A 27,996-nucleotide genomic window follows, 5' to 3' on the forward strand; every position below is an offset into this window, starting at 1 on the left:
GTGAAAGAACAAGACCTCTAAAAGAGGAGAGGCTGCCACGATTTAACAGGGCTTAAATTAGGTGTTCAATTGTTGGGTTGAATTTGGGGCTTTCAAAAAGAAGACATGATTTCATCTTTGACCATCAAGACGCAGATCAAGGAGGCTGAGGAGGAGGAGAAGGAAGAGGAGGAGGAGGAGGAAGAGAAGCAGAAGGAAGAGGAACAAGAAAAGCAGAAGAAGGAAGAGAAGAAAAAGGAGGAGCAGAAGGAAGAGGAAAAGGAAGCAGAAGGAGGAGAAAGACGTGGAAGAGGAGAAGCAGAAGAAGGATGAGGAAGAGGAGGACGAGGATGAGGAGGAAGAAAAGCAGAAGGAGAAGGAAGAGGAGGAGCAACCCTCTTAGCTTAACTTAAAATTGCACCTAGGAAGGCATGGAGTTGTTGGTTCCTATCATAAAAACCTATCGAAAGCAATGGGCTGCTACAGCGAATGAGGTATACTGAAGACTTTCTCACTTTAAAGAAATGGCTTTCTTTCTTTCTTTCTTTCTTTCTTTCTTTCTTTTCTTTCTTTCTTCCTCCTTCCTTCCCCTTTGCAAGCCCTAGTGTTGCGCACCGCAGTGTTTCACTTGTGTCGGTCGGCATGTACACATAGGTGCATGCTTGTGTGTGAATACACATACATAGACATTCGGTGTACTGCATCATACATATAAATACACACACGCACACACACGCATGCACTCACACAGGCACACACATATAAATACATCTGGAAGAAATTCTCAGCCCCACCTGGAGTCACCGGGAGGTGGTAACCGTGAGAGAGCAGACGGATCTTCGTAACAGATTCCCCCAAAAATGTCTTTTGATCTACCCGGCTTCGGGATGCAGATAACGTGAGACCGATTACTTGTGTGCGTGGAGGGGTGTTTAACATGGGGGGGGGGAAGGGCAGAGGGAAGGGTTGATGGCAAATGCTTCTTGCCTATCATAGAAGGAAGATGCTAAATCTCTAAAGATCGGGCGAGGCCCAGCCCCGCCCTTGGCAAACGCCGGTCCAATCAAAGTGCATAAATACTTTTTTTGAGACTTTCAATATTGTCAGATCATTTCGAAGGGGGGGTACAGTACGGTGATGCGGGAAGGGATGGGGGGGATAAAAAAAGGGAGGGGAAATAATGCTGTAGAGTGCAGGGGGGGGGAAAGACCTTTTCTTCCACACGAGGTCCGATCACAGTGCACACCTGACCACACGTCCAGATGCCGACGAGATGAGTCGTGGTTGTTTGGTTTTGGTTATGGGGGGAGGGAGGGAAAGAAAGACTCTCCGTAAAAAGGAATAATTATAATAATAATAATAAAAGTTTTTCTTCTTTAAAAAAAATCCAAAGTGCATAGTGAGAACAGAAGAAACCTCCTCGTTTCCCGGTGAGACGGCAACGGCGGCCCGACCATAGCATCTTCCCGTGGATGTGCCGGGCGACGTCCTATTTCTCCTTCGTGACCGTTAACACCCACTCCTACCGCCCCCCACTCAAAAAAAATAGGTACGGAGACGTCTGTCAGCCCGGTAAACACACTTTGCCAGCAAACAGAAGTCCCACTATCGTAAAGAAAATAGATAGAACAAAGAGTACGTAAGACGAGCCAACCACGGTGTTGTTTGGAAGTTTATACGGTTGGCCTCCCACTTCGTTGATGTAAAATCCTATGGGGAATATTAAGGCTGCCATACAGAAAAGGATCACTGGAGGGAGGAAGGGAGGAGAGGGAGGGAAGGAGGAGAGAAGTGAGAGAGAGAGGGAGGAAGAGAGAGGGAGGGAGGGTAGAAGGGACAGAGGGAGGGAGGGGAAGAGAGAGGGATGGAGGGAGGGGGAGAGGGATGGAGGGAGGGGGAGAGAGAGGGATGGAGGGAGGGGGAGAGAGAGGGATGGAGGGAGGGGGAGAGGAAGGGAGGAAGGGGGAGAAAGGGGGGAAGGATAGAGGGAGAGGGAGGGAGAGTAGGAGGGACGGAGGGAGGGGAGAGTGAGGAGAGAGCGAGGGACGGAGGGGGAAGAGGGAGGAGGAGAAAGAGAGAGAGAGGAAGAGAGAGGGAGGGGGATAGAAGGGATAGAGGGAGGGAGGGATAGAGGGAGGGAGTGGGAGAGAGAGGGATGGAGGGAGGGGGAGAGAGAGGGATGGAGGGAGGAGGAGAGAGAGAGGGAAGGATAGAGGGAGAGAGCGGGAGAGAGGGTAGGAGGGACGGAGGGAGGGGAGAGGGAGGAGAGAGCGAGGGACGGAGGGGGAAGAGGATGGAAGAGGAGAGAGAGGGAAGGATGGAGGGAGGGAGAGAGAGGGAGATAGAAAGGGATGGAGGGAGGGGGAGAGGGATGGAGGGAGGGGGAGAGAGAGGGATGGAGGGAGGGGGAGAGAGAGGGATGGAGGGAGGGGGAGAGGAAGGGAGGAAGGGGGAGAAAGGGGGGAAGGATAGAGGGAGAGGGAGGGAGAGTAGGAGGGACGGAGGGAGGGGAGAGTGAGGAGAGAGCGAGGGACGGAGGGGGAAGAGGGAGGAGGAGAAAGAGAGAGAGAGGAAGAGAGAGGGAGGGGGATAGAAGGGATAGAGGGAGGGAGGGATAGAGGGAGGGAGTGGGAGAGAGAGGGATGGAGGGAGGGGGAGAGAGAGGGATGGAGGGAGGAGGAGAGAGAGAGGGAAGGATAGAGGGAGAGAGCGGGAGAGAGGGTAGGAGGGACGGAGGGAGGGGGAGAGAGTGAGAGAGGGAGGAGAGAGCGAGGGACGGAGGGGGAAGAGGATGGAAGAGGAGAGAGAGGGAAGGATGGAGGGAGGGAGAGAGAGGGAGATAGAAAGGGATGGAGGGAGGGGGAGAGGGATGGAGGGAGGGGGAGAGAGAGGGATGGAGGGAGGGGGAGAGAGAGGGATGGAGGGAGGGGGAGAGAGAGGGATGGAGGGAGGGGGAGAAAGGGGGGAAGGATAGAGGGAGAGGGAGGGAGAGTAGGAGGGACGGAGGGAGGGGAGAGTGAGGAGAGAGCGAGGGACGGAGGGGGAAGAGGGAGGAGGAGAAAGAGAGAGAGAGGAAGAGAGAGGGAGGGGGGTAGAAGGGATAGAGGGAGGGAGGGATAGAGGGAGGGAGTGGGAGAGAGAGGGATGGAGGGAGGGGGAGAGAGAGGGATGGAGGGAGGAGGAGAGAGAGAGGGAAGGATAGAGGGAGAGAGCGGGAGAGAGGGTAGGAGGGACGGAGGGAGGGGGAGAGAGTGAGAGAGGGAGGAGAGAGCGAGGGACGGAGGGGGAAGAGGATGGAAGAGGAGAGAGAGGGAAGGATGGAGGGAGGGAGAGAGAGGGAGATAGAAAGGGATGGAGGGAGGGGGAGAGAGGGAGGGGAGAGCGAGGGATGGAGGGAGGGGGGAGAGAGAAAGGGCGGGAGGGAGAGAGAGAGAGAAAAATCAGATTAGTGGAAAAAATTGTGCCCATGGCTGAAATTTCAGGTAGTCCTTGACTTACAATCATTCATTCAGCGACAGTTTGAAGTTGCAATGGCAGTGGAAAAAGTGACTCACAACAGCTTTTCACACTTACGACCATTGCGGCATCCCCATGGTTATGTGATCAAAATTCGGACCCTTGGATATAAATTCTGACTCGTATTTATGACTTGTGTAGTGTCCCGGAGTCGTGAGATCCCCTTTTTACAACCAGCAAAGTCAATGCCCGGGGGGGGGGGGGGGGGGGGAGAGAGGCCAGGTTCACGTCACAACCATGTGGCTAACTAATAAATGCGGCAAGAAAAGGTCATGAAATGGGGCACTTCGCAACTGTCTTGCTTAGCAACAGAAACGTTGGTCTCTATCGTGGTTATAAATCGAGGACTACCTGCATTTGTTTTTAAACATTTTCTTTCACAGTTAATGGCCACCGTTTCTCAACATTAGCAACTCTGATGATGTCAGTACTTCAGCTCCCAGAACTGACTTGTTTAGCAATAGAAATTCTAGTGCCCACAGTGGCCCTAAATCGAGGACTGCCTATATCTCCTCATCCAACTCTAAAAGCAAACAAACTTTGCTTTCATGGGGTGTCAAACAGCCGCTAGAGGGCGTTTGGAGCTCGCTGTTAGCCTTCAGGACATAACTCTGCCAACCCAGAGATGTCCAGTTGGGGATTATGGGAGTTGGGAGTCCAGCGTTTGAAGGGGGAACATGGGCCAAGGGAAAGCAGCAGTCGGAGACTGCAAATGAAGCATGAATGCTTCAAATGAAGTCGGGAACAATCATGATAAAGAAAAGCTCGCCATGCTTGAAATGGTCACCTGTGCTAGTAGGTGCAATCCAGGGAAGAGGGATGATGACTAAGATAGCAACTAAGATAGCATGCCTTGAGTCGCCATGGGCGAATAGGCGGCAATATAAATTTAATAATAAATAAATAAATACAATTCTAACCCTCCCTGTTTGAGTTCTCCACCATTTTGTCCAGGTAGCCCTGTTGTGTATTGCTATAGGAAAGTTTACTCAATTAATAATCATGATAAAGAAAAGCTCGTCATGCTTGAAATGGTCACCTGTGCTAGTAGGGGCAATCCAGGGAAGAGGGATGATATCCAAACACAGGGATGGCTAAGATAGCAACTAAGATAGCATGCCTTGAGTCGCCATGGGCGAACAGGTGGCAATATAAATTGAATAATAAATAAATAAAATAAAATAAAGCCACTAGTCCGGTCACTGGGGAGCAGCCTGGGCGTCTCCGCAGGCTTTTGGGAGAAAGAGAAAGGGCTGAGGATTTCTGAAAGGGAGGGGAAGGTCTCTGTGGACTTTTTGGAAAGCCAAGAAGATCTTGGGATGGAGGGGCCGATTTCCCCCAAGCGCAGCCTGCCCTCTTTGGCCTGATGAGTGGGGAAGGGACTTACTTCCAGTGAAGGCTATCCAGCGTGCATATTTCGTCGCTTCCCGTCGCCAGTGAGAAGCCACCAGCAAGCCGCAGGTGACAGTCAGTGAAATGATTCCCATGATGATAAAAAATAACGTCGTGATCCACTCCGGAGGCAGCCGTGGCGGAATGCAGGTCCTGTCACGTCCATGGATGGTTTGACACTGTCGCACAAGGCCAACGGTGAGAGCACCTGGAATGACACACAAACACACACAGAGAGAGGTAGACGACACGGACATTAATTAACATACGTTCTGGAAGCAAGGGACTATTAACGGGCCTATCTCGATTTGGCTTCCTCCATCTTCTGGACAGGGTGGATCTGATTTAAATCGAGTCGATTTGAATCGTGTTTTCAAATCATGACCACTAGTAAAAAGGCTGGCTTTAAATCCACTTGATTTAAATCAGTTTTTTTTTCCTTCAAAAATAGTATTTATTACCTTTCCCAACATTTAAAAGACAAGACACAAATTTAGACTTGTAACAGCTTTTCCGTATCGGTATCCATATTTTTCATAACAATCCTGTTTACAAAAAAATCTATTTCTATATCATTATCCTAAGTTTATACCCTTATTTAGATACTCTGCACATTTATACATTTACCCTTTAGGTCTTAAGTTAAGTTTACTCTCAAGCCAGGAATGCCATTTATTCAAAATTTGATAGTCCTCAGTTTCTTCCCTCTCCTTCATTTTCATAGACAGTCTATCCATTTCTGCACATTTATAGATTTTCCTGCTTATAATCGGGTCTGGGGGGAGATATCTGTTTGTTTCCAATTCTGTGCTATTATAATTCTACTTGTAGTTAATATGTGTAATATTATGTATCGTAACATTTTCTCCATTTTCCCATCAAAGATTCCCAGAAGGAACAATTCCGGCTTCAGCTCTTATCTTTTGCTCAGTTATCTCTTCCAGCCATTTCCTCATCTTACGCCAATATTTTCCAACTTCGGGGCGGTTCCACCACATGTGGTAGAACGTTCCCTGTTTATGCCTGCATCTCTAACACTCCGGCGATCGGTCTGGAAACATCTTAGCCATTCTGGCTGGTGGTAGATGCCACTGGTAGAACATTCTGTAGAGGTTCTCCTTATAAGCAGCTGACATTGTTAGCTTGTAGTTTCTCTCCCATAATTTATCCCACAATTTTTAAAAAGCAACGGTCCCACAGCGCCTCCTCTTCTGACCCACTGTTGACTCACCGACAGCCCCATTTGCTTTAATGGTACAGCTGGTGATGCGGCGGTGACACAAATGAGGGATGTGGCGGGGCAGCAGGTGAGTGGATGCCCGCTAACAGGTGCTGCCATGATGGTTCCGAAATAGCTATAGCACTTCAACTTATATACCGTTTTACAGTGCTTTACAGCCCTCTCTAAGCGGTTTACAGAGTCAGCACATTGCCCCCAACAATCTGGGTCCTCAGTTTACCCACCTCGGAAGGAGGGAAGGTTGAGTCAACCTTGAGCCTGGTGAGATTTGAACTGCTGGCAGCCAGTGAACAGAAATAGCCTGCTGTACTCTAACCACTGCACCACTGTGGCTCTTTACAGGTGACAGATGCTCTGGAGACTAAAACATACGAAGAACAGATGCAGGAACTGGGTATGTCTAGTTTAAGGGAAAAGAAGGACTAGGGGAGACATGATAGCAGTCTTCTAATATCTCAGGGGTTGCCACAAAGAAGAGGGGGTCAAACTATTCTCCAAAGTACTTGAGAGTAGGACAAGAAGCAATGGGCGGAAACCAATCAAGAAGAGAAGCAACTTAGAATTGGGGAGAAATTTCCTGACAGTTAGAACAATTAATCAGTGGAACAACTTGCCTCCAGAAGCTGTGAATGCCCCAACACTGGAAGTCTTTAAGAAGATGCTGGATAGCCATTTGTCTGAAACGGTATAGGGTTTCCTGCCTAGGCAGGGGGTTGGACTAGAAGACCTCCAAGGTCCCTTCCAACTCTGTTATTGTATATTGTAATATTATATTTATAAGCTGCTTAGAAGGTTTCACTTTCATTTTTACTTGCCCTACCTCCTTAGAGCCTGGTAGTACAGATTGTCTCTTCAAACAATCATGGAGTTTGTAGTATACATAGATTTGCAAAACAAGAGGATAAAGGAGTATTCGTGTGTGCTGGTCGGGTCAGTTTATGGACAAAGAGCTTCTTAGCTTAAGCCGCCGAAGCCGAACTGGCCTCATCTTAAGCAGTAGTAAGGTATTAGCCATGGTATTTGTGGAGCCCGTAAATATTTAAATAGCTTGGAAAGAGAGCGAGAGAGAGAGAGAGGCTTCCTGGAATTTCTTTGGAGTGGAAAGAGGGTTGAGCTTTGCTGCTCTGAGGTTTTCCAGAAAGGAAACTATTTCAGCTCCCCAAAGCAAAGACATGGACACAAGAGACACTGGCTGGGGTTTGTTTGGCAAAGGACCAAGTTGGGGAGAAGGCCAAAAAGTCCTTCAGGCTTTGTCCTCCCAAGTCGGAGGAAAGGAGAACTTTCTGACTCGTCTCCATGGCCAAGCTGGTCCGAAATGGTTTCCTTCTACTGGGTTGGTGCTAGGAACATCTGCTCGGCATCAGAACCCGAAGAAGAAGAAGAAGAAGAAGAAGAAGAAGAAGAAGAAGAAGAAGAAGAAGAAGAAGAAGAAGAGGAGGAGGAGGAGGAGGAGGAGGAGGAGGAGGAGGAGGAGGAGGAGGAGGAGGAGGAGGAGGGGAGGGAGGGAGGGAAGGGGAAAGGGGGAGGGGAAAGGGGGAGGGGAAGGGGGAAAGGGGAGGGGGAAAGGGGGGAGGGGAAGGGGAAGGGGAAGGAGGAGAAGGAGAAGGAGAGGAGGAGGAAGAGGAAAAGGAGGGAAAGAAGAAGAAGAAAAAGATGGAGAAGAAGATGGAGAAGAAGAAGAGGAGGAGGAGGAGGAGGAAGGGGAAGGGGGAGGGGAAAGGGGGAGGGGAAAGGGGAAGGGGAAAGGGGGAGGGGAAAGGGGGAGGGGAAGGGGAAAGGGGGGAGGGGAAGGGGAAGGAGGAGAAGGAGGAGAGGAGGAGGAAGAGGAAAAGGAGGGAAAGAAGAAGAAGAAAAAGATGGAGAAGAAGATGGAGAAGAAGAAGAGGAGGAGGAGGAGGAAGGGGAAGGGGAAAGGGGGAGGGGAAAGGGGAAGGGGAAAGGGGGAGGGGAAAGGGGGAGGGGAAGGGGGAAAGGGGGGAGGGGAAGGGGAAGGAGGAGAAGGAGAGGAGGAAGAAGAGGAAAAGGAGGGAAAGAAGAAGAAGAAAAAGATGGAGAAGAAGATGGAGAAGAAGAAGAGGAGGAGGAGGAGGAGGAGGAAGGGGAAGGGGAAAGGGGGAGGGGAAAGGGGAAGGGGAAAGGGGGAGGGGAAAGGGGGAGGGGAAGGGGGAAAGGGGGGAGGGGAAGGGGAAGGAGGAGAAGGAGAAGGAGAGGAGGAGGAAGAGGAAAAGGAGGGAGAGGAGGAAGAAGAAGAAGAAGGGGAAGAAGAAAAAGATGGAGAAGAAGATGGAGAAGAAGATGGAGAAGAAGATGGAGAAGAAGATGGAGAAGAAGAAGAAGACGACCACCAAATAAACAGGAAGGAAGAAGCGTCCTGGGAAAGCTGATGAAGAACCCACCTTCTTCAGTTTGGAGACCTACCAACTGAGCTCATCTTTTTTCCTCTGGCACAAATACAAAAGGATGGTGTCAAAGGTTTTCAGGACTCCCCCCCCCACCTTACATCCCAGTCTAGTTTGGAACATCTAGTCTCTTATCCAATTTCTAACCACCAGCAACCTTCAGCCCAGGTGTTCTGACCGAGGCTTCCTGAGAGCATGAAGCAAACTCCTTGTCCCGATAAAAAACCCTTTTTATTAATTGACTGTGAATTCTTCCCATTCACATCCAGCAAAGTCTTTCGAGGGAGGATTTACAGTCACAGACCTTCTCTGGCTTGGAGTCTCGGAGAGTCACGAACCAATTAAGTGAACTAATTGCCTCCTGCAAACTCCACTCCCCTTTCGCTCTTTTATTTCCTCTGGGAGGGGCCATTCATCGTCCACCTGTGGCCTCACTCCCAAGTCAACCCTTGTTCTTTAGCTGTTCCCTTCGTCTGGCAACTCTGTGCCTGTGCACACTGGGAACAGGCTCCAGCTGTTCCTCTGCCTCACTGATGTCTGACTCCGAAGGCAGCTGATAACTGGCATACGGCTCTGGGCCCCTCTCTGCCTCCGACACAGAGCCCTCGTCAGAGCCTTCCCCAGACTCCAGGACTGGCCCATCTTCCTCTGCAACCTCCTCCCTGCTGGTGGACCACAACACCAGGGATTTCCAACCTCACCCACTTTTAAGACCTGTGGACTTCAACAAAGCCATGCATAGTTAAGAGAACAGCCAAAGAAAGAATCTGAAGTTGAATTATGAACAAATGACAAAAGTGTTAATTGCTAAAATGTACGCGCTTTTCTTGAAATATGTCTTGCTCACTTGCCAGGGACAACAAATATTTATTTTGTTCCTAGACAGCATTAGATAACACAACACTGGAAAACAAAGTAGCCATAACAATCTAAACAGCACAGCACAAACAAATACAAACAGCTAGTATTATGAAATATTAAAGCTAAGTAGATTAAAAAGAGGTAGATTTTCTCTCTCTCTCTCTCTCCGTTTCTCTCTCTCCTGCCCTCCCACCCTCTTTCTCTCCCTCCCTCTCTCCCCCTCAGCTTCTCTCTCTCCTCTCCTCCCTCCCTCTCTTCATCCATCTCTTCATCCCTCTCTCCATCCCTCCCTTTCTCCTTCCTCTCTGTCCCTCTCTCCATTGTTCTCTCTCTCTCCCTCTCCCTCTCTCTCTCTCTCTCCACACATACACAAACACACCCATTAGTATTAATAGCACAGTAACAAATATATCTTTTTTTTTAAAAAAAAGAACCCTCCTGTTGATCGAAAGCGAACCAAACTGTGCATCTTCAGAGAGAATTCCTTTCCCTAGCAGCCTTGGGTCTCCTCCTCAAATTAACCTACCAAACAGAATTCAATTAGCAGCCGTGTTCCACGTTGGTATGCACATTTAAGGAAGCGCATTAAAATTTAAATTCGATGGAACTGAACACACAGAGAGACCCCCACAAAAAACACATACCCATTAACATTTTTAAAGCCCCTTTCGGATTTTTTTAAAAAGCGAGATTTTAAAATAAAGATTTCTCTCCGGCTGCTTTTAATACAAGCGAATCCAAAGCTACCCAGATTCTGTGATGACTTGTATGCCTTTGGTTTGGGGTGGGGGTGGGGGTTACACCAGGGGTGCATCTTCAGAGTAAAGAGACTGGCAGCCGCTGAAGGGGAATGCTTGTACAAACACAATGAAGACTTTGTTCAGCCCTGGCGTACCACAACGGTGGACCTGGTTCAAGTTGGAGGGTGCTTTCACCCAGCATAGAAAGTTTAATTCAGTGCCAGCCCCGTTGCCCCCATGGCCAAATGGTTTTCGACATGTGTTGCATAGTACTAAAGAGATTCGAGCGAGACATGGAGGGTTTGGCGACATCTAGAATTTTTGCCTTGGAACCGCAAAAACCTGTAAGCGGGGCATGCGCGTATGCGCACAGGCACAGATGTGTCAAGGAAATCCAGAGAGCTTGGACTAGGGCAAGAGCCTACAAACTAGGCAACTTTTAAGACTGGTGGACTTCCAACTCCCAGAATTGCCCAGACAGCTACGGGGAACATGAATTATCCTCCTGTGGTGGTCGACTTGGGAGTAAGGTCACAGGTGGAAGGTGAATGGCCCCTCCCATAGGAAATAGAAGAGGAGCGAAAGGGGCTTTTGCGGAAACAATTCGTTCGTTCAGATTCGTTCCAGGAGTGTGAAGATTTGTCCGTGAATCTCAGAGACTCTGTGCCCAAGTCTTTCCTTGCACAGCGCCTCATTTGGAAAATATTGACTTGGCAGCTTTCCAAACTAGATAAGGTCTTTGGTCATAAATATAAATCTCAATATTCTTCCTTCCTTCTTTCACTCTCAATATTCTTCCTTCCTTCCCTCTTTCACTCTCAATATTCTTCCTTCCCTCCTTCTTTCACTCTCAATATTCTTCCTTCCTTCTCTTTCACTCTCAATATTCTTCCTTCCTTCTTTCACTCTCAATATTCTTCCTTCTTTCATTCTCAATATTCTTTCTTCCCTCCCTCTTTCACTCTCAATATTCTTCCTTCCTTTCCTCTTTCACTTTAAATTCTTCCTTCCTTCCCTCTTTCACTCTCAATATTCTTCCTTCCTTCTTTCATTCTTAATATTCTTCCTTCCTTCCCTCTTTCCCCCTCAATTCTTCCTTCCTTTTCCATCTTTCCCTCTCAATATTCTTCCTTCCTTCTCTCCCTCTCAATATTCTTCCTTCCTTCTTTTCCCACAAGAGAAACACCAAAGTTCTCAGCAACTTCCATTCAGCCGGCTTTGGCGAGAACAGGTGTTGTCTGCGTATAAATAGTGGCTTGCTCATTCTCATGCATACCTGCGTGCAGAGATACACACATACCCTGCGGGGCCCGTCAGAGTTGGGGGGGGGGGAGGAAACATCAAAGCTTGGTTTGAAAAACAAGGCTTGTTGTGCTCTGAAAATTACAGCGTAGTTCTAAAGACCTATCCCGAAACAAGAGGGAGTTTTTAATCTCAGTTATCATCAGCAAGTGTGTGTGTGTGTGTGTGTGTGTTTTGTGTAAAGCAGCAGTTGTATCGGAATAAATCTGATGGAACCTGCCAGGTGTGCATTCCCAGACAGCTCTTTTGCAAAGAGAAAAGCTAGCCAGGTTTTAATGTAGCTGGGTTTTGACGGACAAGAGAGGTTAAATGGAGACTTATTATTGAGCATACGAGGAGAACGTGACCCAACAGAGGTAAGCATAGAGAGAGACAGTCCTCGGCTTACAACAATTTGCTTAGCGACCGTTCGAAGTTTACAACAGCACTGAAAAATATGACGCGGGGCCATTTTTCAGGCTGATGACCGTTGCAGCATCTCCTGTGGCCACATGATTTGCATTTGAGTGCCTGACAACACATTCATATTTACAATATATCACATAAGTGAGTACATCCCCCCTCACATTTTGCAAATATTGACTGTATTTTTCAGAGTATAAGACGCACCTTCCCCCCCCCCCAAAAAAAGAGGGTGAAAATCTGGGTGTGTCTTATACAATGAATACGGCATTTGGGGGGGGGAACCCTGCCCCCTTCACAAAAATGGATGTGCAGAGGGTTTGGGAGGCCTGTAAAGTATTCCTGGGGGCTGGGAAGGGCAAAAATGAATGAAAAACAGGCAGTTTTTTGCTCATTTTTGCCCTACCAGCCCCCAGGAGCACTCTACAAGCCCCCTAAAGGCTATGCATGCCTATTTTTTGATCGTTTTTGCCCCCCCCCAGCCCCCAGGAGCATTTTGCTGGTCTCTCAAACTCTCTTCATGCCCCGTTTTTCACAAAAAAATGAGATGTGCAGAAAGTTTGGGAATCCTGCAGAGTACAAAAACTTTTTTAAAAAATTTATCTCTTCAAAATTTTAGTGCGTCTTATACTCCGGTGCATCTTATACTCCGAAAAATAAGGTAAGTATATTTTTTCATGCGACAACACTGAAGAAATGACACTTGGCTACAATGTAAAGTAGTGCGTATACAGCCTGTATAGCAGTGTAGATGTGCTGCCCCCTCAAAATAAGTACACCCCTATCACTTAGGGGTGCACTCACTTTTGTTGCCCGAAGTTTAGACATTAATGGCTGTGTGTTGCGTCATTTTCGAGGGGACAGCAGATTTACACTGTTATACAACCTGTACACTCACTACTTTACATTGTAGCCAAGTGTCATTTCTTCAGTTTTGTCACATAAAAGATATACTTAAATATTTACAAAATGTGAGGGGTGTGTGTACACACTTCTGTGATATACTGTGCCCCCCGCCAAGTCCTGTGATCCCCTTTTGCAACCTTCTGACAAGCAAAGTCAGATTCACTTAACAAACGTGTCACTAAGTCAGTGTTTCTCAACCTTGGCAACTTGAAGATGTCCGGACTTCAACTCCCAGAATTCCCCAGCCAGCGAATGCCATCTTCAAGTTGCCAAGGTTGAGAAACACTGCACTAAGTTAACTACAATGATTCACATAACAACAGTGGCAAGGAAAGTCATCAAATGGGACAAAACAACTATCTCAGCAACAGAAACTTGGGGGTCAACCGTGGTCGTAAGTCGAGGATTACCTGTACATGAAGATAGGACTCCTCGAAATTACGACAGACCCCAAAAAGAGACTAGATCTGAAGTTCTGAATGTCTGGCTATCCTGCAGCCAACATGGCCTTATTTTGGGCATTTGGCTCATATTTTTGGCTATCTGCAGCGTCCTGCAGTCACATAACCACATTGGGGGTGGGGGGGCACTGGATTATGGGTGTCGGCTCCTTCGGCACCCAAGGAAAAAAAGGTTCCCCATCACTGCCCAAGAACACTCCAAACAGCATGCAAATTTTCACATTTCTACACGGAGATCCCTGTTGCTCTGTTTCCGAAAGCAGCTAAATTAAAGCATTTAAAAAATACAAGCGCGCAAACGCATAATTGCCAAGATCGAGCTAATTCGAGAGCAAATGTCAGCTTACGGATTGAAAGCTATTAAGCAATATTGGGAGTTGGAATGGAAAATTTACGGGGTGCAATTTGGGGGTCTCAACGCAGCTCTCTGCCACTTCCATTTGCTCGTAGACGAAAGCTTTCCTATTATAATAAAAAAGCCATCTGTTGCTAATATTTCCTCTGGCTGAATTTGGTGGGGTTTTTTTCCCCCTTCCACGAATTAATTTTAGCAGAACAGCAAATTACTGGAGGCAAATTGGTACCAACAAGAATTGCTAGCATGGCGGTTTGGAGGGGTTAGAAAGGGCTTAGAAAGGGGGGAGGGGGGAGTTTGCAAAAGGTGGGTGTGTCACCCCTATATCGGCCCCTGTCATAAATTATATGGACAGAAAAGACATACAGGAAGTCCTCAGCTTACGACCGTTCCTTTAATGACCTTTCAGAGTTTCAACGGGGCTGATTTTATGGTTGGCTAGAGAAAGGAAACTTATATAAAAGAAAGTCAGAAGAAGATATAGAACCCAGGCGGTGCACTGTTAAATGAAAAAGGGGGAGAAGTAGGGGAAAACAGAAAATAATATATATATATAGATTTTACAACCCCCGGTATGCCCAAATATGAGAGGAAGATCACTACTTCCATTCTCTGTCCTTCGGCTCGTCACAAGAGACCATCCAGACAGAAACCCAATATTTTTTTACTGTTGCCTTTTTGTTACATTTGTTATATTTGTGCTGATAAATAGTCTCTAGTCTCCCTTTATTTATTTATCAGCACAAACATACATACATACATACATACATACATACATACATACATACATACATACATATATATATATATATATATATATATATATATATAGTGTGTGTGTGTGTGCGCGCGCGCGTGTGTTTTTATTTGTGCTGATAAATAAAAAAAACACAAATATAACAAAGGCAACAGTAAAAATATTGGGTTTCTGTCGTGATGGACTCTTGTGACGAGCCGATTGACAGATGATGGAAGCAGTTAGCTTCCTCCCACAATTGGGGCTTACCAGGGGTTGTAAAAATCTAATATATATATATACATATACATATACATACATACATACACACACACACACACACACACACACACACACACACACACTAGAGATATATAAAGGGGGGGGGAAATATAGTTAGGATAGATTAGCGAAGGTAAGGGAACAAGAAATGATACCAATTGTATTTGGGTTTGCTGAAATACCGTCCCGTGGAAACATAAACTTGAAAGGGACACCTATAATAATAGAAAAGAAAGAGAGAGAGGAGGAGAGAATGAAAGGAAGATGGGGGAAAGAAGAAAGGGGTAAGGAGAGGAGGATGGAAGGGAGAGGAAGGACAGAGGGTAGGTAGGGGGAGAGGAAGTGTAGGAGGAGGAGAAAGGTAAGGGAAGAAGGAAGGAAGGAAGTAGAGAAGGAAGGGAGGGAAAAGGAAAGGGAAAGGAGAGGATGGTGGGAGAGAAAGAGAAGGAGAGAAGGTTGGAAGGGGAAGAGTAGGAGTAGGAGAAAGGTAAGGGAAGAAGGAAGGGGAAGGAGAGGAGGAAGGAAGGAAGTAAAGAAGGAAGGGAGGGAAAAGGAAAGGGAAAGGAGAGGATGGTGGGAGAGAAAGAGAAGGAGAGAAGGTTGGAAGGGGAAGAGTAGGAGTAGGAGAAAGGTAAGGGAAGAAGGAAGGGGAAGGAGAGGAGGAAGGAAGGAAGTAGAGAAGGGGTAAGGAGAGGAGGATGGAAGGGAGAGGAAGAGAAGGACAGAGGGTAGGTAGGGGGAGAGGAAGTGTAGGAGTAGGAGAAAGGTAAGGGAAGAAGGAAGGGGAAGGAGAGGAGGAAAGTAGAGGAGGGAGGGAGAAAAGGAAGGAAAAATAAGGTGGTGTTACAACAGAGGAAGGGATGGTAAACAAAGCAACCCAAGCTGTATATGTATATTATAACCTATAAAATGGAATAATAAATGTATAAGAATGATAATTGTAAAGAAGAAAAATAATTATGTGAATGTATACTTAAAATGGTACGTAAGAGAATAAAAAAATCAACGGCGCTGAAAAAAGTGACCCGTGGCCGTTTTTCACACTCATGACCATTGCCGCATCCCCATGGTCACGGGATTTATATTCGGGTGCTTGACAACTGACTCACATTTATGACGATTGTTGGGTGTGTCCCGTGGTCATGCAGTCCCCTTTTGCGACCATCTGACAAGCAAAGTCCAAGGGGAAGCTAGATGCCCTCATCAACGGGCTTACTAATTTTAACCATTGCAGGGATTTCACTTAACAAGCGTGGCCAAAAAGTCGTAAAAAGGGGCGAAGCTCATTGAACCAAATTCTCACTTAGCAACATAAAGTCTGGCCTCAATTGTGGTTGTAAGTTGAGGAATACCTGCCTTCGTTGGCAACAGAGATAAGCATGCTGGGAATCTGAAGATGTGTTGTGGCCCACCAGCATCCAGTGGAGCTGGCCGCAGACTCGGACAATGAAGAGGTTGGGGAAGAACCTGGGCCACTCCTGGAGTCTGGGGAAGGCTCTGATGAGGGCTCTGTGTCGGAGGCGGGGGGGGGGGGGAAGAGCCGTATGCCAGTTATCAGCTGCCTTCAGTCAGACATCAGTGAGGCAGACGCTGGAGCCTGTTCCCAGTGTGTGCATGCGCAGAGTTGCCAGATGAAGGGAACAGCTAAAGAACAGGGGTCAACTTGGTAGTAAGGCCACAGGTGGACAATGAGTGGCCCCTTCCAGAGGAAATAAAAGAGGAGCGAAAGGGGAGTGTAGTTTGCAGGAGACAATTAGTTCACTTCATTGGTTCGTGACTCTCCGAGACTCCTTGCCAAGTTTTGCAGATATCAGCTTGGCAGCTCTCCAAGCCAGAGAAGGTCTGTGATGGTAAATCCTCCCTTGAAAGACTTTGCTGGATGTGAAGGAGCAGAATTCACAGTCAAACTCCTGTCGGGACCAGGAGTTTTCTTCATGCTCTTGGGAAGCCCCGGTCAGAACAAGATGTTATTTTGGTGGTCCTCTTCAGAATCCCCTCCTGCTGTCATAGCTGGGGGGGAACATGGGAGAACAAAATATCTGAGCCAGATAAAGTCTCATTGAGAGCAACAGAGAAATGACATGCGTCCTGGATATGCTCCATGGCATATGTGAAAAGGATGCTTTTCCTTGTGTGGATGTAACCCAGAAAATCACCACTAAAAAAGCCAGCCATACCCTTCCTTTTCTACACCTAGTTGTTGAGAAGATCACTCAGTTCCTTGCCTCAATTTCCTACAGAACGTCTACAAACTGCTATAAAAAAACCCAAAACTCTTGATTCTAGTTTACAGGCAATACTTAAAATCATTAGGGAGGCGGTGGCTCAGTGGCTAAGATGCTCAGCTTGGCAGCTTTTTAAGACTTCTGGGCCTTAAATTTACAACTTTTAAGCCATGCCAACTGGGGAATTCTGGGAGTTGAAGTTCCACAAATCTTAAAAGTTGCCATTGTTTGGGGAGCCGCGTTTTAGCCTGATAGAGGACATTGCAGAATTCACACATGAGTCTGACAAATTGTTCTTTTTTAGATTTAGGCTGCAGGCGGTCTGTCGTTCTTTTTTTATTTTTAATCTACATGACTTGCTCATTATTACAACAGGGTTCCAAATATGTTTTGAAAGAGGCCTACTATGTTCAAAATCATTGTGCTCTCTGTGAGTGTAGCTGCTTTCAATCAACAATTCTTATTCCTTCCTATGATCAAGACACTTGAGTGTGGGTAGGCCTCTGTTACTAATTACCTACAGGTAAAGTTAAGTGGGACACACAGGGTCGCGGTGGCTCAGTGGCTAAGATGCTGAGCTTATCAATCAGAAAGGTCGGCAGTTCGAATCTCTAGCGCCGTGTAATGGAGTGAGTTCCCGTTATTTGTCCCAGCTTCTGCCAACCTAGAAGTTCGAAAGGACGTTAAAAAATGCAAGTAGAAAAATAGGGACCACCTTTGGTGGGAAGGGAATAGTGTTCTGTGTGCCTTTGGCATTGAGTCATGCCGGCCACATGACCATGGGGACGTCTTCGGACAGCGCTGGCTCTTCGGCTTTGAAACGGAGATGAGCACCGCCCCCTGGAGTAGGGAACAACTAGCACATATGTGTGATAGGAACCTTTTTACCTTACTTAAAATCATTGTTATCCTGTTTGGATATGATTGGTGTCCTTTGCAACCAGATGCATGAGAGGGAAAACGAGAGGAGGGGTCCTTGGTGCTCTCTGAGCTTGGTTGTTTTCTTGCAGACGTTTCATTACCCAAATAGGTAACATCATCAGTGCTAGCCTCCGTTATGGGTACCACAAAAGGAGAGGATTCAGATGTAGCAAAGACTCGTTGTTTAACGGTGCCTGTAACATGTGACTATTTCCATCTTTTTTTTTTAATCTGTCACCAAACTAGCGAAGACATGGCTATTCTACTCCTTCCAAAACAATTAAGATTATAGGAGACGCTTCTGCCATTTCTTCACGTCCTTGGGCTAATTGTTTTTCTCTTCTGGCCCAGAGCCTGATCTTCCTTCCGATCTTCTAAACTTGCTCGTCACAGCTTCTCTTTTTAGTAATGCAGGAATGGCTGCTGCTAGTTCCTTGCTTGCAAGATATTAATCTATCTATCTGTAAATTTTCCTCTTCATGTCTGTGAGCTGAAGACCACCTGGAGAGAGAGAGAGAGAAAGATCAAAGCAAAACTTTTAGGAAAATAATTGTTTCCTCAGATGCTAGCAGGGGCCTGCACAAATGAGTGAATTGCCCTGAAAATGTACGTGGGGTGACATTAAGCACAAAACTGTTTCCTTTTAGACGAGTGTCCACATGGGGCCCCGTGGAAGCTGTTTAACGATCCCCAGGGATAATCCCTTATTTGACTATGACAATAATCTGGTCTTGGAAATTACATGAATGGGACTGTTGCCAGATCTGAAATTAAGATAAGGCACCCGTTTGGAGGTAATAATGGGGAAGCACTCCTGGTGGCTTGCAGAAGAGAACAATTGGATGTCCTCCAAGTACCAGATATTTATCTACAGAGATTATGGTCAACCTCAATGAAATCGCACGGATATAAATTTGCAAATCAGTGGGCGAGGGCCACCAACGCTCCACATGGAATGACACCAAAGGGAACTGAAATACAGAAGAAAGCATGACACAGTAGTAACACAAAAGTGACATCAAAAGAGCTCACCTGTCCTTTCGGAGATGTCAGGTGTTGGTTGCCATGCAGGGTTGAAGTATCCTGGTGAAGTTGGGAGATTCCACAGAAGAGGAAAGATTTTTCAGGTGGCGTTTTCTTCAGTCAACACAAAAGCTGCCCGTTTTCATGGACATCAGCCAGAGATCTTCTATTTTTGACTCCGTTATTATCAATATCGTTCAGGCATGAAAGATCTGGTCTAATTAAACTAATTTATGGCTAATCGTGCCGATGGACAGGAGTCCTCCCAGCTAATGGTTAGCATCTGTTTGGAGTTAAGATAAGGGTCAACGGAATTGAAGGGAAGAAAACTTAAGTTTGGTTGTGGCTACGGAAGGATTCTAGGCTGATTCCTCTTTTGACTCTGCCCACAATATCAGAGATAAATCTTCCGCATCATAATTTATGCACGCATAATAAATCAAACACACTGAATACATTACGTCAATTAAGCCATTCCATTCTGATCTTCTGTCCCTTTATTGGGTTCCTTCAAGGTGGTGGTGAATCTTAGTGATCACACAAATTAAGACTTTCTCCAAGATGATCTAAACTGGGCATTTAGGTCCCCAATGATGCCCTAATCCCAACAGCAATTGATTGCTAATTATATACAAGTTTCTATATTTAATATAGAATAAGTGTAATAAGAAGGGACGCGGTGGCTCGGTGGCTGATCTTGTCGATCAGAAAGGTCGGCAGTTCAGCAGTTCGAATCCCTAGTGCCGCGTAACAGAGTGAGCTCCCGTTACTTGTCCCAGCTTTTGCCAACCTAGCAGTTTGAAAACCTGTAAAAATGCAAGTAGAAAAATAGAGATCACAGTACTCTTTGCACCTTAGGCATTTAGTCTTGCCGTTCCAGCTCATTCTATTCTAAATGAATAAGATATAGCACAACACTGGTGTTGGGCAAGGAACAGATTTAGTCCCTTGACCAGTGAGAGAGATAATTCATCTAATATAAACTGAAAAGTGTCAACGGTCTCCTATAGAAGGGTTAATACCAATTCTATTGCCCAAGGTATCGAAGTTACAGATGGATGTTGCTGACTTAATTGTATGGCATCCACGTTTATTTTATCACCAGGGTTAATTTTCCTTCATTTATATTGCCGCCAAGAAACTAAGAATTAAGTCCTAATCAACACAGCGCTAGTTAATTAAAAGCTCGAGTCTTGCCTTCAAGGAATGCCAGCGCAGGATGGAAAACCCGTTCCACTGCTGAAAATTTTGCAGCTTGCCACAAAGAGGTCAACGCAAAGAAAATCAACAGGAGAAAACACAAGAACCTGCTGCGCAGCCCACCCACACAGCGTGGAAGAATTTGAGGAGGAACGAGAAGGAAGTCAAATGTAGAAGGTTGACCTGTATTCTTTCTCGGGCCAAAATTATAAAACAAAACATTGCTTGGATTACAGACAGTCCTCGCCTTGTGACCACAATCGAGCCCAGAATTTCTGTCGCTAGAGCGAGAAGTAAGTTTTGCTCCATTGGACTACCTTGCTTGCCACCGTTGTTAAGGGAATGATTGCAATTGTTAAGTTAGCAACGGGGTTGTTAAGCAAATCTGGCTTCCCGGTAGAATTTGCTGGTCAGAAGGTCGCAAAAGGGGGGTCACCTGACCCCTGGACACTGCAACGGTCATAAATACGAGTCAGTTGCCAAGCAGCCAATTTTTTAAATGTATTTATTCATTTCTTATTAAGATATTGGACATTGTGCAACTATTCTGGCATTATCTCCGCCATACATACTAAAGTATAAAACAGATAAAATACAAATGACACTGTCTTCTTACATGGCATTACTAGATTTATAGACGCAGACAGACAGACAGACACACACCCTAACCCCTCAATATACTCATTTATATTTTCATATATCACATATATTACATCACATTCCAAATTCACAGATCCTAATTATTTCTTGTTTCAACTTCCGGCAAGTGGCCAAATTTTGATCACGTGATATGGGGGGGGGGGGGAATGCTGTAATGATCGTGTGAAAAATGGTTGTCAGTCACTATTTTCAGGGGTGTTGTAACTTTGAACGGTCACTATATGAGCTTTCGTACACCGAGGACTACCTGCGGTGCAATACATCGAGCTATGGAGGCGTTTGGGGATTCCTCACATTTCTTATGCAGCTAAGATGAGGAAGATTGGATTGGCCTCCTACTGGCACATTCCCTGCCCCAGACCCAGCTAAGTGATTTATATCTGGGCCTGAAAATCATTTCCAGGTCTTCTCGAGGCTTGGAACGAGCAATTGCTTTGCACCTTCTGCCAGCAACACAACTACACAATGCCTGCCAGAGAGATGACATATCGTTCCTCCTATGAGTTGTGCAATTGAGGCTGCCCTGCCCTGCTCCTCACCCCGTAAATCAATGCATAGGATATATTCTTTGCACAAAACAGTCAGATCACTTTGATGGAGGGGAGGAGGAGGAAGAGGGGAGGGAAGAGGGGAAGAAGGGGGGAGGAGGAGGGGGGAGGGGGGAAAGTTGGAAGGAGGGGGAGAGGAAGGAGGCAGAGGAAGGGGGGAAAGGAAGAGGGGAAAGAGGGGGAAGAAGAGAGGGGAAGAAGAGGGGAAAGAGAAGACAGGGAGGAAGAGGGAGAAAGGAAGAGGGGAGGGAGGAGAAAGAAGGGGGAGGAGAAGGGAAAGCAAGAGTGGAAAGAGGAGGAGGGGGAAGAAGAGTGGTGAGGAGGAGAAAGTGGGGACAGGAGGGAGAGGAGGAAGGGGGGAGGAGGAAGATGGGAGGGAAAAGGAAGGGAGGAGGAAGAGGGGAAAGAGTAGTTGTAAATGCTCCAACACTGGAATTTTTTTTAAAAAGCGACAGGATAACCATTTGTCTGAAGTGGTGTAGGGTTTCCTGAGTAAGCAGGGGGTTGGACTAGAAGACCTCCAAGGTCCCTTCCAACTCTGTTATTCTAAGTTCAAAGTTAAGTTGAGGAGGAGGGAGAAGAAGAGCAGGGAAGAGGAAGAGGGGAAGATGGGGGAGAGGAGGAGGAAGAGAGGGGGAGAGAAGCCACTAATGAAATAAGGGCAATAAGGCATGCCATTAACTGTGCTTATTTCTGTTATTACCACAACTGAGCCCCAAATTCTGTTGTTAAATGAGACATTGGTTAAGTGAGTTTTGTCCCATTTTACGACTTTTCTTGCGCCCACTTCTAAAGTGAGTCACTGCAGTGGTTAATAATCTGAATCTGGTTTCCCCATTGATTTTGCTTGTCAGAAGGGGATCAAAGTATCCTGGGACATTGTAACCGACATAAATATGTCAGTTGCCAAGGGTCGGAAGTTTGATTACGTAACCATGGAGATGCTGTAGCAGTCATTAAGTGTAAAAAAAAAAAACGATCGTAAGTCACTTTTTCCAGTGATGTAGTAATTTTGAATGGTCACTAAACAGAATAACTGTCTGATTAACCCCAGGGGCTCCCTTGCTATAAATTATTTTGCTCTGCAGCTCCATCATCAACAATATAAAATCAAGACTATAATATCTGCACTTTTTAAAATATATACAACTACAATACTCTTTTTGCTTTCACGACACTTTTCACAACAGGAGAGCTGTTGGGTTTTCTGACGGCATTTATTCCCGGCCCTTAAGAAGGATAAAATCATACCGAAGGAGCAAAATATATAACTGGAACAAGCATCAAAACATTTCCCATGATTGCAACAATCCATTCCATCAAAAACAAACCTCTAGGGGTTTCTCCCCCCCCCCGCCCACCCTCTTTTAACAATGTGCATAAAGAGGCGGCAAAGAAATTTTAAGCCTCCCTCACTACTCGCTTCTAGCAACCTCGGATAATGCTGAGTTTGCAGAATTTCCAGGGAAGGCAACAACTTCTTGGCACCTGGAATCTTATCCTACATTCCTCCGAATCACAGAAAACTCACCGGAGATATTCTCAAACAGATACAGAAATAAAATCTATACCTATCAAGATATATATATATGGCCGGCTGGACCAATCGCAAGATCTACCAAGAAGACTTGGGAACCCACCAGCCAAAAACAATAATAAAATCAAAATAAATAATAAGTTATTAGAAGCCACTTTGGGCTAACCCAGAAGACAATGACAATGACAGAAGATTAAGACGATTTTACAAATTGTCAATCACACAGAGAGGGAGGGAGGGATAGCAAGACAGAGCAATTATGTTGCAGATGAGTTTAAAAGGGAACAAAACCAAAACAAACAATGCAACTGAGTAACTTTTACTCATTCATCCCTGCAAAAATTAATTTTTGCTGTTTAATTTTTGCACCGGGATGAGCCACAAAATAAAATAGTCTCCAAGGCAAATCGGAAGACAAACAACACAGAGATAAATATCTACAGTATTAGAATTACACTCAACCTTACTGCCTTACTGTATATAAATAAACTCTATTGCAGGGGTGTCAAACTCAAGGCACGGCCCATGGGGTGCTTAGATCTGGTCCGGGGGGGGGGGAGAGAGACGGGGAGACCCATCCTAGAAACAGCAAAGGACCGGCCCACGGTGCCTCTGCCAGCGAACACTCCTGCTCTATTGCATGTCAACTTTATTAATGTCTTGTTATTAGTTGCAAAGTCATGTCTGACTCATTACAGCCCCATGGACAATGTTTCTCCAGGCCTTCCTGTCCTCTACCATCCTCTGGAGTCCATTGAAGCTCACACCGATTGCTTCGGTGACTCCATCCAGCCACCTCCTTCTCTGCCGTCCCCTTCTTCTTCTGCCCTCCATCGTTCCCAGCATGAGGCTCTTCTCCAGGGAGTCCTTCCTCCTCATCAGATGGCCAAAGTCTTTGAGTTTCCTCTTCAGGATCTGGCCTTCTCAAGAGCAGTCAGGGTTGATCTCCTCTAGGACTGACTGGTTGGATGGCCTTGCAGTCCAAGGGACTCAATGCAGGAGTCTTGCTATGCATATGCATAATGTCTCCTGCATTAATAAAGTCTATGCTGGTTGATTGTTCCCTCTGGCACTGGAATTTAAATCCTTATTTCAAGGAAACTCATTACGCACACACCATTTATATTTGCTACAAACACACCCACCAATCAAAGTCCTGCAGGCATCCAAGTCTCTTCTCTCAGCGGCTATTATCACATTTGCAAAACAAACGCCGCGCTGCCGTTTGAATTGTATTGCACAGGAATATAAATCAATTCCTTGAGCGGCCTCTCCCATGGCACATACAAAGCCTCAGTACAATGAAGACAGTAAGCCCTCCTTTCCCCGAGAAGCACGGGGTACACGCGTGCTCCAAGAATGACCAACCACGGACAAAACCAAGGTTGGTTATTTCTAACCCAACCTTTTCAAAACCCACTCTTTTATATTCCAGAGAGAGGGGGGGGGAGAGAGTGAGAGAGAGAAGTGTTTCTCTAAAGCTGGCAAATTTATTAGCATGGCAGGTTGGGGAACTCTGGGAGCTGGTCCACACATCTTAAAAGTTGCCAAGTTGGAGAAACACCGATATAGAACAATTCGATTAAATTCAATCTCCGGCCCAAATTTACTCTCTACCCTCTGCATTTTCTTTTGGTGTGCAAGAAAACTTCATCTGCTCCACATTCTTCTGCTAGGCTTGCCGCCACCCCCCTCAACCCAAAGCAAAATAAGGACTTTGGAAGGCTGCAAAATGAGGACTAAAGAAAGGAGAAGATTTATTGCTCTTACTTTTAGCGACGTTAATTCCAAGTCATTTTTCCCCACATTGTTCGCTCCTTTTTTTTCTCCTTCCCAACTAGCTGGAATGTACTTTGCTGACCGGGCACAACTTGTTCTTTTCACCTGAGGTGAACCAAGCTCACAAACTCCTTCCCTCGTTTTTTTTTTTTTAAAGTTAGATATTTATAAACACAATTCATGTGCCCCAAAGGTCACAAGGCCTTCTTTTTGGCAGCTTCTCCACCAAGATGAGGCTTAGCCTGATTAATGAAGAATAAAGTGATGCTTTAAAGTTTGGTTTATGGATGGGTGTACGCTATGATTCGAACCCGTCGATGCTAGGCAAATAAACCACATCAAAACTAACCAGAGTTCAAACAAAGTTTCATTACATTTTGCAAATGCAGCTATTATACCTGAAACGGTTTTAGGTGAACAATAAACACATGAGGTCCGTGCCAATTTCCTAAAATAATTCTGCTTTTCCATTTGCCTGCAAGTTGGACTAGACATTCATTTCTCAAGCTTATAAACAAGATGGTTCTTTTGAAACAATGAACATTGCGCAGAAGGGAAAAACAGAAGTAAATTAGTACACAATTCTTTCAGTAATGTTACCTGTGTATCACCATGCACAAGATATACTTTACTTCTTATGAAAACTAGCTTCCCAAAGGATTTTCCTTTAGAACAAGAGCATCAGTCAACATTAGATTTGTGCTGAAGGTCACTGAAGGTGGCATTTAATTTCATGGTACGAAATGCAATGACAATAAAGTGAACTACCTAAACTAAAAGTAGATGGGAATTTATTTATATCCCTCCTTTATTTTTTTTACAAATAACTCAAGACAACGGACGTATTCAACAACATACCTTCCTCCTCCTATTTTCCCTACAACCACCACCCTATGAGGATGAGTTGGGCTGAGAGGGTGGGGGGAACTGGCCCAAAGTCACCCAGCCAGCTTTCATGGCTAAGGTGAGATAAGAACGCAAGTCTCCCAATTTTTTTGCCGGGCTGTCTTAAGCACTAGACCAAACCATCTCTCTTCCAAAGCTCCTTCCAAAACTGCATTTAACGGACTGAAAATCTAAGGTGCAGGAGGTAAGGATATAGCACAGAGGTTCTCAAGCTTGTCAACTTTAAGACTTGTGGACTTCTATTCTATTCTATTAATTCAGACTTTTAACAATGGTCACCAAACCCTGAAGCCCAACAGATAACCAGCCACCAAAACTAGAACAAGGGTATCCAAACGTGGCAACTTTAAGACTTGTGGACTTCAACTCCCAAAATACCCCCAGGCAGAATAGTATACTAACTGATTAAGAAATTCTGGGAGTTGAAATCCACAGGTCTTAAAAGTTGCCACAGGTGGCCACCGGTGGTCAACACCATCATAAAGAGGATTTTAGGGCAGGTTTAGACAACTCATCACCCTTTTCCTTACAGCAGCCAAGGAGAAACTCACTCTTACAAAACAAAAGGCAATAATCCTGGCAATAGTCACCATTGAGCCCCAAGCATCCCATATGAAGCAGCCTTCTGCCATTGAACCCAGAGGTGGCATTTAACATACAACACCCCCCCCCCCAATCTTCTGGCTTCTCTTCCACAACTTTTTTTTAACCGGGATTATTTATCCAGGTTAATCCTCAGCTTCCTTCCCCCCAGAAAAAAAGAAAGTCAATATAAACTAGACACAAGAAGAGTTTTTTCCAGAATGCCATCACTCAGCTAAACAAATAATTCCCTCAATATTGTCAAACCATTCACTAAGGCTGCATTACTATTACTAATAGTCTTCTCATCGGTCCTATCACACATCTCCTCCCATTTAGGACTGCAGGACTGTAACTTTGTGGCTTGTATCCTTACAATTTATATTGATTGCTTGCTAGTGTGATTTGATTGCTTATTTGTACCCTATGACCATCATTGTACCTTATGATTCGTGATGAATGCATCTTGTCTTATGTACACTGAGAGCATCTGCACCAAAGACAAATTCCTTGTGTGTCCAGCCACACTTGGCCAATAAACAATTCAATTCAATTCAATGCAATTCAAATGCTCTTCCATCCCATCCCATCCCAAACAAGAACAATTGGGGACTCAACTCACAAAGCAACTATGCAACTGGGAAGAAAAATCCTAGCAGGGCTGGACTACTGTTCCACCTTCTCCTCCTCCATCTCCTCTTCTCTCTCTCTAGCCCCCCCCCCGCCCCGAATCCACCTTTGTCCCCCCACAAAGGGCCTCCCCGGGCCCCAATATTCCCTGCAGCCCAAATCTTTAAAAGCCGCCAGTCTCTCCACTGCCTCGAACCCCATTATTTCCCCTTCCCCGAAAGGCCCCCTCCCCCAAGCTTTGGGGGATTGGGGGGGGCTTGTCACCCCCCCCATGCGTGTCCTTGGGGAGTGGGGGGGGTTAAAGGCTGCGGCATAGCCAGGGACGGCAGATCCCCCTCCCTCGGCCGTCCCTTCCTCCCCGAGAAAGGCTTTCTCCCTCCCTCCCTCCCTCCCACCCCCGCTCTTGCCCAGCCCCCGCGACCCCCGTCCCCGCCGACCCACCCGCGGACTCGCCGGTGTTGATCCAGTCCGGGTTGGCCAGGCTGGCGATGGCGAAGATATCGGCGGCCAGAAAGAGGCATCCTGAGATGATGGTCAATTTGTCCATGTCCTCCGGCTCCGGCCACGGCCCGGTTTCCCACAGGCGGGGCCCGGGCCGGGGGCTCCTCACAGCCGCGGCTCCATGGCTCGGCGCGGCCTCCGACCCCCTCGCGCCGTCGCCTGGCCTGGCCTGGCCTGGCCTGACCGGGGCCGCCGCCGCCGCCCCCTTCGTCCCTCACCGCCGTCCTCAGGTAGCCGCTGCGCAGGGGCGGCCCCTCCCTGCCGCCGCCGGGCCCCCGACTCGGGACGGCGCCGGAAGCAAAACCCAAGCGGGCGCCGCCGCGGTCGCGTCACCCGGAAGCGAAAGCGAGGAGGGGGTCTCTCGCTCTCTCTGGCGCGCGCGCGCGCCCTCCCCTCGCAGTGGGCACCAGACGGGGCGGGGCTTCTGGAGGAGACGGCGACGCCTTCGAGCGTCGCCAGGACAGCTTGGGTGGGCGGGGCTTTGAGGGAGGGCGTACGGCTGAAACGGGGCGGGGCTTCGGAAATGGAGGGAAAAAAAGGTGCCTCGTGCTGGGTTTTTTTTGGCGCCATTGGAGGGAAGAGGTCGAAGCCGACTTTCCTTCTTGGTTGTGAGGGATGGGGGGGAAAAACACCTCATGCTAACTGACCAGAGGGAGGAGAAAGCCAAGCCTTCCCCATGTTATTTTTACTTTTATTTATTTAAAAAATAAAATAGCTAGCCCTTGTTATTTATTGATTCCCCTAGCTCAAAGGACTTTTGGAGGCATTAAATAATGGAACCCTCCCCCCCCCCCAAAAAAAAGATATAATTGCGAAGAATAAAAGGGTTTGACTAGAGGACCTCCAAGTGACAATTCTTGTCTGACCTTACTATTTAAATCCTGATAGCCATTTTAGCAGATTTCTTGGCTAG

At 46.5% G+C, this 27,996-nt stretch overlaps 1 protein-coding gene across 1 annotated transcript; it reads right to left on the bottom strand.

The window, feature by feature from the left end:
- Positions 1-557: 557 nt before the first annotated feature.
- On the bottom strand, positions 558-27,492 carry MOSMO (modulator of smoothened). The gene is made up of 3 exons (XM_032230222.1): positions 27,024-27,492; positions 4,883-5,095; positions 558-1,728 (listed from the first exon to the last, which is right to left on the bottom strand). Exons 1-3 carry the CDS (start codon positions 27,127-27,129, stop codon positions 1,544-1,546), a joined length of 504 nt encoding a protein of 167 aa, XP_032086113.1. The 5' UTR covers positions 27,130-27,492; the 3' UTR covers positions 558-1,543.
- Between the last annotated feature and the right edge of the window lie 504 nt (positions 27,493-27,996).

Source organism: Thamnophis elegans, chromosome 14 (genome assembly GCF_009769535.1).
Source record: "Thamnophis elegans isolate rThaEle1 chromosome 14, rThaEle1.pri, whole genome shotgun sequence".
Lineage (NCBI taxonomy): Eukaryota > Metazoa > Chordata > Lepidosauria > Squamata > Colubridae > Thamnophis > Thamnophis elegans.